Genomic DNA, 17,118 nt, shown 5'->3' on the forward strand with positions numbered 1-17,118 from the left:
GGATCATCGAGTCCAACTCTTAAGTTTATGGCCCATACAGGGATTGACAAACATCAAGGCTTTGGTCTGGAAATAAAAGGGTCTTAAAAAAATCAAGTATTTTTTTACACCACACTTAAACTATTTGCATATTCAGATAAATGAATGTATTTTTCATTGATTCAGGGATGCACTGGTTTGGGCTTGCACAGACTTAGTTTTCTTCATGGTAGGTGGCATAGGGCTATATCCTGGATTTGTGCAGGAAACAGTGTTGGTAATTTCAGGATGCTTCTGTTATTGCTGAGCAGTGCTCTCCCAGAGCAAAAGCATTTTCTGCTCCTCACACAGCCCTCAGTGAGGAGAATGGGGTGCACAAGGAGTTGGAAGGGGACACAGCTGGGACAGCTGCCCCCAGGGATACTCCACACCATGTGGTGTCGTGCTCAGCATACAAACCTGGGGGAAGAAGGGGGAAGGGATCATGTTGGTGTTTGCACTTCCCAGGTCACCATTACAAATAGAGCCCTGCTGTCCTGGAGATGGCTGAACACCTGCCAGCCCACAGGAAGTGGTGGATGAAAGCCTTGTTTAGCTTTGCTTGTGCGCACAGCCCTTGCCTTAACCTATTGAACTGGTTTTATCTCAGCTCATGAGTTCTCTCCCTTCTACCCTCCTGATTCTCTCCCCCATCTCACGGGTGGGAAGTGAGTGAGCAGCTTCCTGGGGCTTTGTTGGCAGCTGGGGTTAAAGCGTGACAAGGCAGAGGGATCGCCAGGGTCCCCACTCTGGTTGTGACAGGGAGCACTCAGCACACTGCGAGCTGCTGCACTCCTGTCAATGGACAAGCCCTGGCTCACTCTTCTTTACTCTCTCCCTTCATGCATGTATCGATAATACCCTTTTTGAGCTTTCTCTTTTCTGTGCTAAACCATCCTGCCTGTCTCAACCTCTCCTCGTGTGAGAGGTGCCCCAGTCCCCAGATCAGTCTCAGTGACTGCTGCTGGACTCTCTCCAGTAGCTTTGTGCCTCTGCTGCTGGAGGCCAGAGCTGCACAGTGCTCTGCCCGTGGCCTCAGCAGGGCTGGCAGCAAGGCAGGGTCCCCTGTCTGAGCCCACTGCCCACCCCCTCCTAAGGCAGCCCAGGGCTCCAGCAGCCTTTGTTACCACGAGGGCACAGAACTGGCTCATGTTCACCCCAGTGCCCACTGGAACCCCCAGTTCCTGTGGTGCAAGGCTGCTTTTCTGGTGATCAGCCCCCAGAAAATACTGCTGCAGGGCTCTGCACAGCTTCTGCTGAACTTCTGAGGCTCCTGTTTGCTGTATCTCCAGCCTGCTGAGGTTCCTTCCCTTTGGATGGCAGCACAACCCTGTGGTGTATCAGCCATTCCTCACAGGTAGAACATGCAAACTTGCTGAGGGTGCACTCTGCCCACTAATCCAGTAATTATGTAATTACAAGCCAGTAATTTCATCATAGAAGGTTATCAGGTTGGCCAAGTATGATTTCCCCTTTGCAAATCCATCCAGTCCTCATCTGACTGAGCCCTTCCTTAAGCACAGTCATATACTGCAGTCTCCAGTGGCAGAAATGCACTGGTGAAATTGGGTCCTCCCTCCATTTCTCAATATAAAACAGAAAACAGGGGTCAGGTGAAATCCTATGAGCAGGAATGCCACCATTTTTCCTATCTGAGATCATGGAAGTAGAAAAACCAGCTTATTTCATTTACAGAAATTCAGTGAATGGCCCAGCTGGCTTCAAGGAAGGACTGAGGAACGGAAGCAAAACTGTTTAAGAAAGAAAAAACTGCTCCTCAAAGAAAATAACAAATGTTTCTAGACATGCAGTTTGTGTGTCTATCCATTTTAATGTCTGTCATGTTTGTTCACCAACTCACAACACAGTAGGGACCAGGCATTATGACAATATCTTTGGAGCCATCAAACACTAAATGAGACTTCTACATTGTAGGGTTAAGCAGAGCTGATGACACAGCTCCCTATGGGCATCTTGCTCTTACCCTGTTTGCATTAACAAAACCTCAAAGAGGCATCATTAGTGAGGTTTGGAAAGGAAACTGGAGCAGGGAGGTTGACATTGGCATCTGTAAATCCTCTGAATATAAGGAGCTTGGTGGTAATCTAAATAAACTCTACAAAGGGTACAATTTCTGCTATTCTTGCTGCTTCCCAAAAACAAAACTGTCATTTTTCATCTTCTGATGCAATGAAAGACCTCTCCTACTTGCCTAGAAATACAGGTATCTGCGCTAGTTCTGTTTAAAGAAAGAAAAGATTGAAAAAAGGGCCCAGGTCAACACTTTCTCTCAGCCCTCCTCATATATAGTGCACAGGATGCAGAAAAACTTTAATGCATTTTTACAATGAAGTACCTCCACGTGTTTCCTAATTAGCCATCTGCCCCCTGGATCAGAAGATCCCAGCTAAAGAACCAAACATCTGTGCTCAGCCTGTGTGCATGCATGTCTGTGTACCCACAGAGTGTGAGCACATGCAAGCAGCTGACTGTCTGGGAAGATGTGAGATTACAGTAAGAGCTGTGTAATTTCACACAAACCTAGACAGAAGTGTTACACAGCTGCCCCAAGAACCCCAATTCAAAGGAGAGGTGGAAAAGGAGAGTCTGCAGTATTGCAATCTGCATGACAACAACATCCTTATTGCAGGTCAGATTTTACTTATTCCACTGTGTTTTCTTTAAGCTGAAAGTGCTCATGAAGCAAGCACTGAGAATATTCTAGCTTCAAGCTTAGCTGCTGGTTGGTTTTTTGGTGACTGATTTTCCTCTCCTTTCTTGCCAATACAGCCAGCCACCTGCTAGTCTGAAGCTATGCTGTCTCCAGCCCACTTCCACCTCAAAAGCAGCAGAAGGCCCAGATGTTTCTCATCTAGCACACAGTAAACACAATGGCACTCCAGCAAACAGGCTGTTCCAGCACCTGGTTATGTCTGAAACTCTTCCCTGGTGCTTTGGGAAACAGAGTAACAGCAATGAATCGTTTTCAATTATAACATAGTTATTTCCAAGCTTGTTTGGTGCCTAGAACTTGAGGAAAACAATGTCCTTACTCACCATAAGGGATATATGCCAAGCCTACTGACAATGAAGACAACGGCAAATGTAAGGAATAGAAGGTCACTCAGTTTTTGACACTTGCAATAGTTTGCCATTTTGGCAGCCTGCAAAAGAAAAAGATGTGTTTTTACTTCCATGAGGACAACTCAATTCTCTTGCACTGTGTATAAGCTGTAAGAAAAAGAAGAAATCAAATTTTTATGATATCGCTAACATTTTCACTGGGCCATCTCACAGTGATCTTGGAACTCCTCTCTACCAAGCAGCTGGAAATATCTTTTTTGGAATAAAAACCAAATCAGACTACAAAAAACTAGAGTATGTATTTAATTTATTTCCCACTCAATTTCATTTTTGAAATTGTACAATTTCAGATTTGCAAAACTCTTCTAAACCTTTTATCGAACTTCAGTATGTTTATGGTGTCTTTGTCCCCAACTTCTTTACCTGCTTATCTTTCACCTTTCCAGTATGCTCCACTGGCATTTTCAGCATCCATCTACCTTCCATGTACCCCATGCTCTCTGACCTTCTGGTAGCTGCTATATATAAACCTTGTCTCAATTCCTCCAGTACACCCCATGTACTGCATTTTTCTGAAGCGTCTCTTCTTCCTTTTCTGCCTAAACAGAGTAGTTTCCACCTCAAATATTATACCCCTCCCCTTCAAGTATTTTTCCAAGGCTCTCTTTTCAGCTTCTGCTTTCTAACTTGTTGTCTTATGCTTATATTTACATGCTTTTCTCACTTGTCTTCATGCAATCTTCTGACTCTTTCCCAGTGAAGGACTCACTAATTCATTACTCCTCTCTGAAACTGTTCATTAAAACACTGATCTTCCCAGAAGTTTCTTTACCCTTTTTCTCCCCTAAGAAAATGGTATATAGGGAAGGAAGCTTGTTTTAACATGTCCGTGCTGCTTCCACAGTGTTAATGTGTGCAAGCAGTTAATTATTACTTTAAAACAACATCTGCCTTGAGACAGGGTCAGTCTTTCTTCATGTTTTCTGTCAAATGTATCCAGACAGTCCACTTAGACACTGGGAACTCTTTTGTGCCCACTTAAGCCTTTCAAAGCTCCTTTCTGAGGGGACCTGCATCCAGCTCCCAGTACCCCACAAGACACTTGTGTAGGCTTCCAGAGCACTAAGAGGGAGCAAAATTGCTACAACCAGGCAAACAGAATAGGATTCTGAATGCAGAATTCAAACCAGAGAAACAGATAATCTGGATGCCAAAACCAAACCTGCACTTTACTCAGTTTACTCAATTTCTCCAATGTTCAACTAAAAACCTGAATGTGAAGATTATTCCTCACTAAAGAAACCCAGTTAAGAAGCTCCCAGAATACAAGGAAAGCCATCACTGCTGTGAAGAAAACATAACCCTTCTGAATCAGTCCTATTTTCTAGAGGTTTGAAGCAGTTTGAAGGAAATAGCCTAGTTTGAAGGGAAAGAGAACACTTTGGTGCCAACATACAAAGCAGAAGCATTACTAACTTCCTTGCTTTTCAGATGATGGAAAAATCAGTCCAGGAATTCTGGATGTATTTCCATGGTGGCAGTCTAAAAAACTGGTTTCTTAGTGCATGAGGCTGATATTACTATAGCAACTTGTAGTAGTATCATGCCATTTCTCAAAAACAGTACAGCTATTGGGACATTGGTTCTCAAATAACAAATTACAATAATTCTGCAAATTATAGTGATAAAGAAAGACTAGAAAAAAAGAGGAATGAATATGTTGTTGTTGGATGGAACTTGGCCACCTAAGACAATAGAACACAATTTTCTGAATTTAAAAACCATGACTACAACTGAGGAACACAGCATTACAAATTCTTGAAAATCCTATTATGGCTCTTCCATACTTCCAGATACCTTAAGATCAGTGGAAAAAATATCACCTCCAGTATTCCCACCAATTCACACTACATTTTGCAATGAGAATAACAAAAAATGGTGCTTCCCAGCTTTCCAGTGCATGTGTTTCATTACGAAATGGTAGATGGAAAGAGTCCAGTGGCCGCCAGAAACAGCTTTTCATTTTTACAAATACGTAATAGGTAACACAAGTCAGGTGCACAACTGACGCATCAAGGCAAGCCATTTAACCAACTTCTTTTGCAGTTTGATAGCTTTCCTCCTCTGCACTGACTTTCCCCTCAGTAATGTCAGCAGCATGCAAGAATCCATCTCCTCTCATATTGCACCAGTGCTGTGACACGCTGCCCCAGCAGCATTTCCAGCCAAACCAGACTGAAAGAACTGACTAGAAAGACCACTTAAGTATGTGCCTTGTGAGGAAGCATATCTGACCAATGTCTGCAACTGGTGAGAATACCAGCAATTCCTCTTTGTCTCAGTTAATGAACAGAGGGTAAAGTTTTAGCTAGCCTAGTACAGCTGCTCTCTAGTGTTGTTATAGTTCCACAGACACTGGTCTGATCTAGAATAAACATCTTCAAGTATTTCTTTCTGGTGGTGAGAAAAGAGGAATGAAGAAAGTTTAGGTGAAGTCACAGCTAGCTATACACATTGCTAAAACAGAAAAATAAACTTGCAAAGATGTGATTATTTTTATCTCAAAAAAATCCATATTCTCTTTCGCTTTCTATCTCAGGCAGTCATGTGCTTTCTAGACCAAAAAAGTTTAAAAAATAAAGCCATATTTACAGCACTACTGAATCAGAATGGCAGGATCTTGATTTTGCAATAGGTGACTCACGCAGTAAGTCTATATTCTTGCATAACAGGTATCCTTGCAGGTACTTGAATAAAAAATAATTTCAGACAAAATAGTTATTGACTTCGGAGGAGAGTTCAGAGACAGCCAAATTCCAGCATGACGCAGAGCTCTCTAGCAACTGGTGCAGATAAAGGATGATAACATCTCTAAGCTGCCACTATGGAAGTTACAGACTATCTTGACTTAAAAGAATTCCAATCATCCCTTCTTCTCCAAATACAGCTGCTGGTACTGGGATCCAGAGGCATGGGAACCTGGAAAGCCAGAGGTCAGCTCCCTGGCCATGCCCAAATAAGCCACTAAATTGTCCAACAGCCTCTGCCCAGCAAAGCAGAGCAGAAACACACTATGACACCTTGATCCTTTCAGAGACAGCGTCATTGCTCCACACACCATGTCACAGGGGGTTAAGAACCAGGTGAACCACTTTCACCACTTTGCAGATTTTGCAACTTCAGCTTTTGATTTTCCCATGCTGTATTTAGAATCTGCATGTAACCCTCCCTGGCATGCAATGCATTACCAGTCTCTGCTCTGTACAAGCAACATATCACAGGAAAAACCAGTCTGAAGTCAGAAATATGCGCTGCTACAAGTGCAAGATATTTAGGCAAGGAAATAGACTATATTAATCACCATTACCATCTTGAACTGGCTTAGGAAATACTTGTTCTGCATAGCAAAAAGGTTCTGCTTAGTGACAGGATGACAGAGGAATGATCTTACCTCTAGGACAATATCAGCTGCATCATGGAGACACAAGATCAAGGTTCCCACTCGTGTCAGATTGGTCACGTATGAGAAGGTAATCAGGGTGACTGTTACAATGTGATGTGTAAACATGATTCCAAAGTCCTAGAGAAGCAGAAGCAAGGAAAAGACATAGAAAAAAAAATACAATGAAGCAAACACTGATATTCTGTACTCACATACAAAATTGGATAGTTGTTTCTTAAATCCAGCATTATATTTAAGTTATAAAAATATCTACTATATAAGTGTATTATACACCCTGCTCTATATTTCATTTAGATTGAAAAAAATAATCATTGTATGTTAACCAAATGCAAAAAAATTATTGAAAGGTAGGCAATTACCACACTTCTCAGTTCATAGTAATTTAACCTAATAAAGTAAACATTTGCAGTTGAAGCTACTTTGAAAAGGCATATGTACATGCAAATCAAACTCCACTGTAGTTTCTATGCATCAAGTAACACATGATTATAACAATATGCATAACCAAGTGCCAAATAATTCACCATTCAGAAGAGAGCAAATAGCTACAAAGGAAGGCACTAGTACACTAGGACAGCAGGCACCTGCCAAGAACAACTGGGAGAATCCCAGATCCAGGCTTTTATTTGTTTGTTTTTAATCAAGGTGCTTTGTCTTCACACTGTAACAGGGTCAGGAAAGTCTTCAAGTGAGCTGGAGCATCTCCTCCTAATTGGTTCTAATCCACTGCCTCCCAAATGATGCAGGCTAGCTGGTCTCCACACCAGTAACTCTCGGTTATTCGGCCACAAAGTAACTGTTGCTATTGAAAAATCTGGGAGTGGAGGTGCTCCTAGAAGTAACGATACTTGCCATGAGGCAGATAAAGCAGACGGAACAATCTGCCTGCCTGGCCTAGGCTTCCAGACTGATTAATGAGAGAGCAGGACCTAATGAGACTCTTCTCAGCAAGGCACTGAGTCAGTCAAAAATAGTCTTCTTGGCATTTGCTGAACGACCTGCACAGCTTTGAGGAAGTGATATTAAAACCCTTAAGATTGCAGGCAACATTTAACTGGGAAGTTTCTCTATGCACCAGATGTAAAATCTGTAGCACATCTGCCAGCAGATCCAGTGGCTCTCATGCAGAGCTGTCAGAAAGGAGAGAGATCCAGACAGTCAAAAGGAGCAGCTCCTTCAGGCAGCCTGCTCACCAAGTGTATTGGGAGGTGGAATTTGGCTTTCTGGTGGCTTTTGTTGGCCAGTCCTGCTGAGCTGTGGTAGTCTTCAGCTAAGTGGCCCACAACAGCGAAAACCAAAACCGTGCCTTCAGAGGGGCAGCACCTGGTTTGCAAAGGAGCTGGAGATACCTGTGTCAGGCAGCAGGGCCCTATGGAAAGTGCCACGAGCTCCCATTAACACAGGACTGCACTGTCTGCACTGTCTGCTCAGTCCTGAGAAGCATTTCCTGCACAGTGTTCCCACAGCTCTCTCTGGGAAGGCAGCAGGCACCACTGGTTTTAGGGATGTGCAGTGCCACTGCCTCCCAGTGCCAGCACCTGCCTTCCCTGCAGTGTACACCTGCAGTCCATGGAAAAGCCTGCACCTTGGGCAGTCTCACTAACTGAGGAGGGACAGGACCTGCTCCCAGCCCATCGTTATGTTTAATGCTATCAGGTGCTCCAAGATCCTATTTCCTACTCCTCAGCAGGCACCACCAGTACCTCTAACACAGACAGAAGAAAGATACAATTAAAGGCTGTCTCCCTTTCTGAGTGTCCTGAGGGAAAACAAGGGTTTGACATCTCAGTCATTTCAGGAACTATGAAACACACATATAAAGACCATTTCACCACTTCACAATAATGAAACCAGCAAAGTACCAACCTTATTCCATGGGATTAGAAGTAAGCTACTATTATTGCCCTGTGGCCATACTGCAGTCTAGCTCTTTACCTCCTTCACCTGCAGGCACTATGGCACTGTTCTTAATTTCCCTTCCCTGCAATCACGTTAGCACATAGGAAGTCTTAATGGGACAAAAAGTCAAGTAGAAAATCTCCCTTGTTTTCACAGCTGACACATTCATGTTTTACAAATACTAGATTTCTAGTCCCTCTTGGATAGTCTTCAAGGCATTCCTGACAATATGGATTATTCCTAAGAAATCCTAATGTTCTTGGGCAGCAGTCTTCTGCATTTTTGCATGACTCTTCTTAAAGAAATGTTGTCTGGGGAACTACTGTAGTAATGTTTCTTAAAAAAGACAGTTACTTGACTCTCCCACCTCTGAAAAAGAGGTGCTGGACTGATCTACAGAAAACTGTTGGAAAAAAAAGTAGTAATTATATAAATAAGACTGCTTTATACTTGGGATTATTTCTTTCATCTTTGTGACACTTTTTAAAGTCATTAATTAATACTATGCTCTGAAGATGCTACCTGATAGATTTTAATTATACACAAGGGTATTGAACACATAGATACCAAGTAGTACCTGTGTTCCCTGTGTTCCCAGCTTACTCCAGCATTTTCACCCACATATAGTAGCAGTTGTACAGGAATGGGCTTCTTAATTTTTGTGGCTTTTTAAAATTTTTTTTTTAATTACTGTATTTCAAATCACATGTATGTTTGTGAAAGATGTGTTTATTTACAGAAGATTCATAGCCTCCAGTTGTAACTGCTGGAAGATGTCATGTGCCTAGGTCAAGAAAATCTCTGGCTAAGAATAGGAGAAAGAACCTATTCTAGACACCATCAGTGGGAAGAACACAGGGCAGACAGCAGAGAAACCCCATGGGTCCCAACTTGCAGACAAGCCCTGTGGAATTAAGGCTTCTGCCACCCACGTTTGTTTAACTTGTCACACTCACTGCCTGAACTGCCAAGGGGCCAGGGAGCATTGGTGCCATTGAAGGGCAAAATATCAACTGTATGGCTTATATTACAGATCAACAAGGAAAGGGAAAGGTCTGCAAAACATATGCAATCTAAACTGCTTCCACTGAAACAAAAGAAATCAATTCTGTGTGTCTATCATTGCCAAGAAAAGCCTCTTTGAAGAAAGAAATCTAGTATCCAAATTTAGCAAAATATAGTGTAAATTTTCTACGATCAAAATTCAGTATTCAAGAAAATCAGCAACTACAGATCGTTTTATTCTTGGAATAAGTGGACTGTCATTTAAAAAAAAAGAAAAAGTAAAACACAGAAGCTTTAGGAATTGCCAAATGCTTGGAAATAAAAGGTGTGAATACATGGAAAGGTCTCCTAGACCTTCTACACACCTGTTAAAACTCTGAGTACAAATTTAATACATTCCTTTAAATGTACCTGCCAAATATTTTTCTGTTAAACAATACATCAGGTATCCAGAAAGCATGTAAATAAGCCTCACTCTTTTTAAGGTTCATCAGGTGCTTTTGAAACTAACAAACTTCCATAATTACTTTTTTCAGTGTTTTACAAAACAGCAGCATGGGAAGCTGGAAAAAGATGATAAAACACCAATTCATACTAGGTTTCAGTCTTTGAAAATGAACACGCTTAAGGGAGAATACCATTACAGCAATATAATAGATATTTATGAAGCTAAAAGCACCATTATAAAACTGTAGAAGTTGCTACACAGTTCACTGACTTAATGCCAATAGTAGGTTTCTGCAGCAGCCTAGTTTGCTCACACCTCCAGTCAGGCAAAGACAATCTGATGGAATTTGTAACACCTAAATGAAGATAAAAAAGTATTTGAAAGTCAAAAACCCTAAAACTCTGGAAGTAATTTTTGAAGTCATCAGTTTGCTATCAGAGAAGAATAAAATGGAGATAGGAAACAGTAAGTACATTTCTCTTGATCTACAGTAAATAAAAGACCAGTTCTGGAGTTAGGCCAGTGCTGAGGGCTGCTGCTTCCAGCAAGGACACACTGCACCTCTCCTTCAGACAAACCCAACTACATGAAAAAAACCACTTGGCTGAATTCCTGCAGTGCTCAAAACTGCCTGGGCACTTCTGACTGTCCCAGAATACAACACAGCCAGTGCTGCTGAATTTAAAGTATCTAAAATGATAACCAAGATTTAGATAAAAATATTCCTTTCACTGCAGCATGAAAACATCAGTGTCTTACTCAGTTGAGAACTGTTAATCTGCTCCATACAAGCCAATTGTGAAATATTACAATAGCATCTGATATTAGCTGGCAAGTTTCCTGCTTCCTGTTGAACAGATCCCTATTTCATGTGGGCACCATTCCACACATTGCATATGGGGTGCATTGCAAGGCCTCCAAATTTTTTTAAACTCAGCCTTCGTTTAAAAGAGAACTACTATGGTGTTGCAAGAACTGGTGTTTCTGTCAAGCTTGTACTCCTTTTTGCCAACTATTGTAAGTCTCTAGTAGCAACGTTTTTCAGCTCAGTGGGTTTCCTTGGCAGCTTGCACCCCAAACAGTTTTGCTGTGTGACACCAGGGCACAGCTGCATTTCTCCAGTCTGATCTTCCTCGTTATCAATTCTGCTTCCACTACAAAAAGAGCTGTCTCCACAGCCCAAACCAGTGAGTGGTTTAGTAGGTCATTTATAAATACGGCATCTCCCTGCTGGGTGCTGATTAATGGAAGGCTTTTGACTTGCTGTCATTGCACTGCAGATGTGCTCGTGCTCTCTGCTGGACACTGCCATTCTCAGACAGAGCTGTGCTTGGGACAGGAGCTGTGGCTGGGGTGTCAACAGGCTGCCAGCAATTCACTTCCCCACCTCCAGGGCCCATCCTTATTTCCACAGCCGGTTGCCCTAAGGTTTTTCTGATAACAAGTCATTTCTATGTAACTAAGAAACAGACTTGGCCCCTGCAGTGTAACATATTAGTCCATATTACTCTTGATTTAAACTCATCTCCACTATCATACAGCTCCCTTAAGCATTGTCTCTATTTCAGTTTGTGAAACAGGGAAGTTATACTCATTTCAAGCTCACGATTAACAGAATGTTTAGTATCTACAGACAATGCAAGCAAAGAATTTATATGTATTCATCATAAATGGGTTGTTTTATTTACAATTTATCCTCCAATATGGATTTAAATTTTGTGGATGCTTTCTTGAGATTTCTGCTTCTGGAATAATCTGGAAATCCAAACAGAGGAGTGTGTTTCTATACAGGTAGCTCTGGCATAGGACTCCCAGGAATACACTGTGGTTCTAAGTGACAGATGAGTGTATTCAGGTCATAATGCATCCTTCATTTACTCTTTTCAGAGTTATGCTCCTGCTAAAATTCTAATAAACAGGAATTTTTCCATTAGCATAGCCTACAATCATTTACTTAAATGACAGCTGAAGGAAGCACATAAAGATAAAACCCTTTCAAATGTTTGAAAAAATTAATTTTGAAACATTAAAGTCCCTGCAAGAATAGTTCAATGGACTGTTATGACAGAGTAACTGTTGTGCTGCTTGTTCTGCTGTGGACTAGGATTCTCCTTGAAGGAGAGAACTTGGAATATAGAACAGGTTGCAACTAATTCTGGAAAAATATTTTTATTTGGATAGAGTGTTGATTTTTTTCATTAACAATTCTCTAATAGCAATGCTGAGCTACATGATTGGAAGGATAAAAATTAAATATAACATCACTTCTTAATATTAAATGTTTTTGCTGTCCTTTTGTAGAAAAATCTGAAAGCCCTCATAGATCTTACCTCACAAAGTGATAATGTGAATTTATGAGGCAGTCTTGCCCTTTTCTTGATATTTCATTGTTTAAAAGAAGCAGCACATCTAACAAATACTACCTGTTCAATTCCATTCAATTCACTGCATGAAAGCAGAAGATTCTTTTGGCTTCTGCTATTTGCCCTTCAATATTTTCTCCAGGCTCTCCTTTCCATGTGCAGGAAAACCTCACATTACAGCAGCCAGGAGCAAAGTAAGACAATCACAGTTTCTCAGTGATGAATATCTGCAAGAGCTGAACGCTGGAAAGAACTGCATTTCCAGTTCACTGCACATGTAATGCAGCTACTCCTCAAGTAAAGAATTATATGCTAAAGCTTAAAGCTCTCTGTGTTTTTAGTGTTGTTGTTCTTACCTTTCTTTTGACGTCAATGAATTGAGAAAACATTAAGGACCAGTAGAATGACAATTCAACTATGTAGTAGTAATGAAGGTCAGGCATCAGGGGCTGAAAGATGGAGATGAGAAAATGTTAATAGAGTCTAACTGACATTACAGGCAGCTGTGATCTATAGCAAGCATGTTTAATTGCAGGGGATTATTGAATTATACATAAGCATCCTATGTGAAGAAAGATGATGGTTGCCTCTTTCAAACTCTGGCTCTGGAAAAATAAGCTCCCCAAGATATTCTCTTCTAATGCTTTAGCCCTGACAATACTGTAATACTAAAAATGAGGATATTGTCCATTTGGAACCCAGAGCAAACTAAATTCTGGGTATTCCTAAGTCTGTTTTGAAAGGTTACTTGAAAGATCTGGCTGTATATCAGTAATGTGGGTTTAAAGCATAGCAAAAAACCAATACTAGAGTGGACTAGAAAAAAAAGTAATGCTAGTATATAATCTCATGTGTTCATGATGAAAATGTGGGCTTTGAGCAGGGCTCTTCATAATAGAAATGCCTACTTTTCCCATTTTCTGGGCACATATTAACATTTGGAAAGAAGAAAATAAAATAAATTTATCCAAGTGTCTTGTCTGATATACAACATGCTTACAGAGTTGTTTAAAAATAAAAGAAATTTTAAAAAATCCACAACCAAAACCAGCCTGGGGTACTTCAAAAAAAGTCACTGGTAGCACACATTTGACCTTCAGCCTAGGAGAGCCAGTCCTAGGAGCTGCTCTAATTGAAATGTGCTTCCATGATAGTCATGCCTTCAATGGCAGCGCAGACAGGGACCCTGGCAAGGGAGAAGCTCCTGAGGGCAATTCCCAAGGGATTAGATAAATCATCTCTAGAGCACCTCGCACTGGCACAACTGTGCACCAAGCAGGGTATGAGCTGCTTCCATTGGCAAGAGGTATTTCAGTTGCACCTTTTATTCCCTTTCCCTTTTGCAGACGAGTTCCTTGCAGCTGAAAGCCAGTCCTTGGATTCCCAGGAAATCTGCTGTAGGTGTTAATTTAATATAGACATATGCTTATGCTTTATGAAAAATGTGTAACTCAACTAAAATCCATCCTTTAAAGCCATCTCCTGGGCCAATATAACTCTTTTCTGAGTCAGAGAGATTGCCAACAGACTTTTGATCATGTGTAATTAAAATGGGAAAAAAAATAAGAGCTTGTAATGAACTGCAACTATTGTGCCCATTATTGCAAGGGAACTCTCTGGGGAAAACTTCTAGTAAAAAATGAAATTTTTTCAGCTGCTTTATTAACAAGAGCATTTATATTTCTAAAGCCATACATAGTGATAGTGTAGGGCAATTCTGAAGATGTCACAGATTCCTTCTTGGATCAATAGTGTGTTTAACTTAGTTCAAATGTTAGGTTCCAGTTCTCCACAGACAACCTCAATAGGTTTAACCTGTGATTATGGCTGTGTCATCACCCAAATGATCCATTTGACTATGTCTACATTAAAGTCCAGCTGGATTTCTGCAGTGCATTGTTCAGTAATTTACAAAGGAGTTGTAGCAAATAAAAGATTTGACATTTTATCTAGTTGTGGAAAAAACCAACAGAACAAACTGAAACCCCAGTACTTAGCCCTGATTAGCACCTAGTAGATATTTTTATCTTTGAGACAGTGATTTTCATACGGACTTTAATTTGACAATCTGCTTTATGTTGGACCCTCACCGCTACTAGAACAATATTAGATATAGTAATTTTACCTCCCACACTCTAAAAGCTGTAACCAACTTTTAAATGACTTTGTTCTTCTGGTAAGTCTGGTAAACATATGTTCTTCAATCAGTAAGCTTCAGGGTCCTTTGCTTTCAGTCAATCTCTTCTTGCACATAATAACACAAAAAAAGTAGGAAACCAGGCTGAGAGGCACCAGTGACTGTAGGTACATCAATCTAAGAAACAACTGTACCTGAAGTTTCTGAGGGATTAAGTTTCAGCACTTCCCCCATTCAATTTATGCTGCTGCTTCCCTACTGTTGTTCAGTTCACCCTCCATCTCCGGGTGGAATTGAAGTATTTCCAACAACCTTCAAGAACAGCAGCCTCCAAACACAGTTCTGCTCCTTCTCTGTTCTGTCAAGGGCTGTTGACTGTCACAGGGATTCATGTGTCTTTGGGACAATTATCTTATTCACACTTTCCAGTCAGACAATTGCTTTTTTCCCCTTTCCCTGCTCTTAGGGAAGGAAAAAAAACCCAAAAAAAAAAAAAAAAAAAACCCTAGACATATAGGGTGTGTATATATATATGTATGTATAATATATACACACATTCTAGATTAAATTCCTTAAACTGCAAACTCTTCTCTGGAGCTTTTGGAATTTAATGGGTGGAATTCAGGTGTGACAGCTATGTCCATCTTTCCCATCTTGAACTCAAGCAAGATGGGAATAACCTAGCAACGTTCTGAAATGCTGAGTAGCCCATTCACACAAACATACTGGCACAAAGCTCCACCATAACAAAACCAGAGCTCTGCAGAAGTGTCATGCTTGTTCTCAGACAGCACTGTAACTTTTACCTGATATGGATACCCGCTCCAGCACTGCCTGGTATTCCAGAGCCAGGGTGTCTGAAAGGAAGAAAAAGCAAAACAAAGGTCAGTACAGACCACTTTGTGATATGTTAAGTGTGTATATTTAATACTAAAGGACAAAAAAAAAAAAAAAAGAACAGCTTAGAATTTGCATTTTTTGATAGAGGCTATGAAACCCGAGTACTTGATAGAGGTTTTGATAGAGGCTATGAAAACCAAAGTCAAGGAGACTTCTCAGAGTTTCAGAGCATGAATTAAAGCAATTTGCCTGTTTTTGTTGGTACCCCATGACATCACTTTTGCAAGAGTGCAGACTGAAAGTAACCAGCTCGTGTTTGGATGGTCAGATCTCACACTATATTCTCAATAGCACAGGAAATTTTGACCTCAGCCAGCTTAAATGTTTCAAAGAAGATTCCTTGCATGTGCTACTATATATAGGCATTCTTCCATATAGGATCCATCCTTAATCTTTACCTAGCCTTATCTACTCTCCATTCGAATACAAAGGGGACAGAACACCATTAGTCAGTCTCCTGGAATAAGGCAGCACACAGCTTACACTTGCAGCATTGCTTCCCCTAGACCACAGCTTTTCAAATAAATCCTTACTGCTTGAGAGGAGGCCTGTTCTTGTTGTCACCATCAGGTGGAGCAGCTCAGCTCAGGCAAACCATAATATCAAACTCATCCAAAATACAATGGGTGAGCATCAAAGCAAGAAAACAGACACTAGGCAGAATGGTAAAGCCCCCAGGCTGAGAATCAGGCTAGGTAGGAAGGATTTTTGAATATGCCCTTTAATGAAAAAGAAGACAAAATAAAATTTTCACACCAATACCCCCAGTGCTCCTGAAATGACAAAGAATAGCTCCTACAGTAGCCTGAAAGGTGTGCCAGCATTTGAAGTAACAGACCTCCTAGAGTTTCTGATATGCCTCTCTCAAGGATGCTGTAAGAATGCTTAAAGCCCATCCAGACTTATCCTTCCCCCCATCAAAAATAACTTCTTCATGGAACCAATTAATTGGTTCTAAGGTCTCCACAGTATTTACTGTGCTATACAAGTTCCCCTCATTTCATGCAATAAAAAAAGTCTTTGGAAACAGCCACAGTATCTCTGCAAGACAATATAAAGAATCTAAAATATTTCTGTCTGACAGGTGCCTAAATTAGATCCACACAAATATTCTAGGATAATTCATAGTTTTAGCCAGGTTTGAAAAGCTGTAACTGTCTTTCATATCATATTCATCAAAAGATAAGAGATGCTTCCTACCCAATTATTTGGCTGCCTAAATTACAGGTCCTGGCAAAAAAAGCATATTTTTCTCTTTCAAATATTATGACATCTTAAGCCTTCTTCATAGAGATGCTTGCTGCAGGAGCTACAGATACAGAGGTTTATGAGCAATGAAAATGCTGGTTGCTAAATAAAATAGGCCTTTCTTGATGAACCTATAACCACAAAGCCCTACAGGGTATCACAACTGACAAATAATGTAATGCATGCATTAAGCCTCAAAGACCAATGCAGCAGAATATATGCCCCTTCTGAGCCACACAAGGCTCAGAAAGCCATGCTGCCATCTCAGACAAAATGCTTCTGAGCAGCTGTTTGAAAACCTAATGGATCCTTTGTGGGCAAGAGCACTTAAAATGCCAGGGCTTCTGCAGCACCTTCTTACCCTTCTTAGCTCCCCAGTCTCCCTTCCCCATGACTTGCCTTGGCATCTCTGAGTTGCTGTTAATAGCTTTAGCAGCAGGGCACTTGGGTTATGCTTGTCTGGAGGGTTTTAGGGAAGAGGTGGAGGAAGAGCTTGGTTTAAACACAACCTTCCTCTCTGACCTCCACAATGAGCACAGCCCTAGACTGCACT

At 41.0% G+C, this 17,118-nt stretch overlaps 1 protein-coding gene across 2 annotated transcripts in view; it reads right to left on the bottom strand.

The window, feature by feature from the left end:
* The window catches only part of CERS6 (ceramide synthase 6), a 90,341-nt gene that overhangs the window by 15,375 nt on the left and 57,848 nt on the right, over nucleotides 1-17,118 (bottom strand). For both annotated transcript variants that reach the window (XM_074548542.1, XM_005484026.4), the window contains exons 5-8: nucleotides 15,224-15,274; nucleotides 12,637-12,729; nucleotides 6,554-6,682; nucleotides 3,076-3,182 (exon numbers count right to left, since the gene is read on the bottom strand). In XM_074548542.1, the coding sequence (XP_074404643.1) occupies nucleotides 3,076-3,182; nucleotides 6,554-6,682; nucleotides 12,637-12,729; nucleotides 15,224-15,274 (380 nt within the window). The remainder of the gene's footprint in view (nucleotides 1-3,075; nucleotides 3,183-6,553; nucleotides 6,683-12,636; nucleotides 12,730-15,223; nucleotides 15,275-17,118) is intronic.

Source organism: Zonotrichia albicollis, chromosome 10 (genome assembly GCF_047830755.1).
Source record: "Zonotrichia albicollis isolate bZonAlb1 chromosome 10, bZonAlb1.hap1, whole genome shotgun sequence".
Lineage (NCBI taxonomy): Eukaryota > Metazoa > Chordata > Aves > Passeriformes > Passerellidae > Zonotrichia > Zonotrichia albicollis.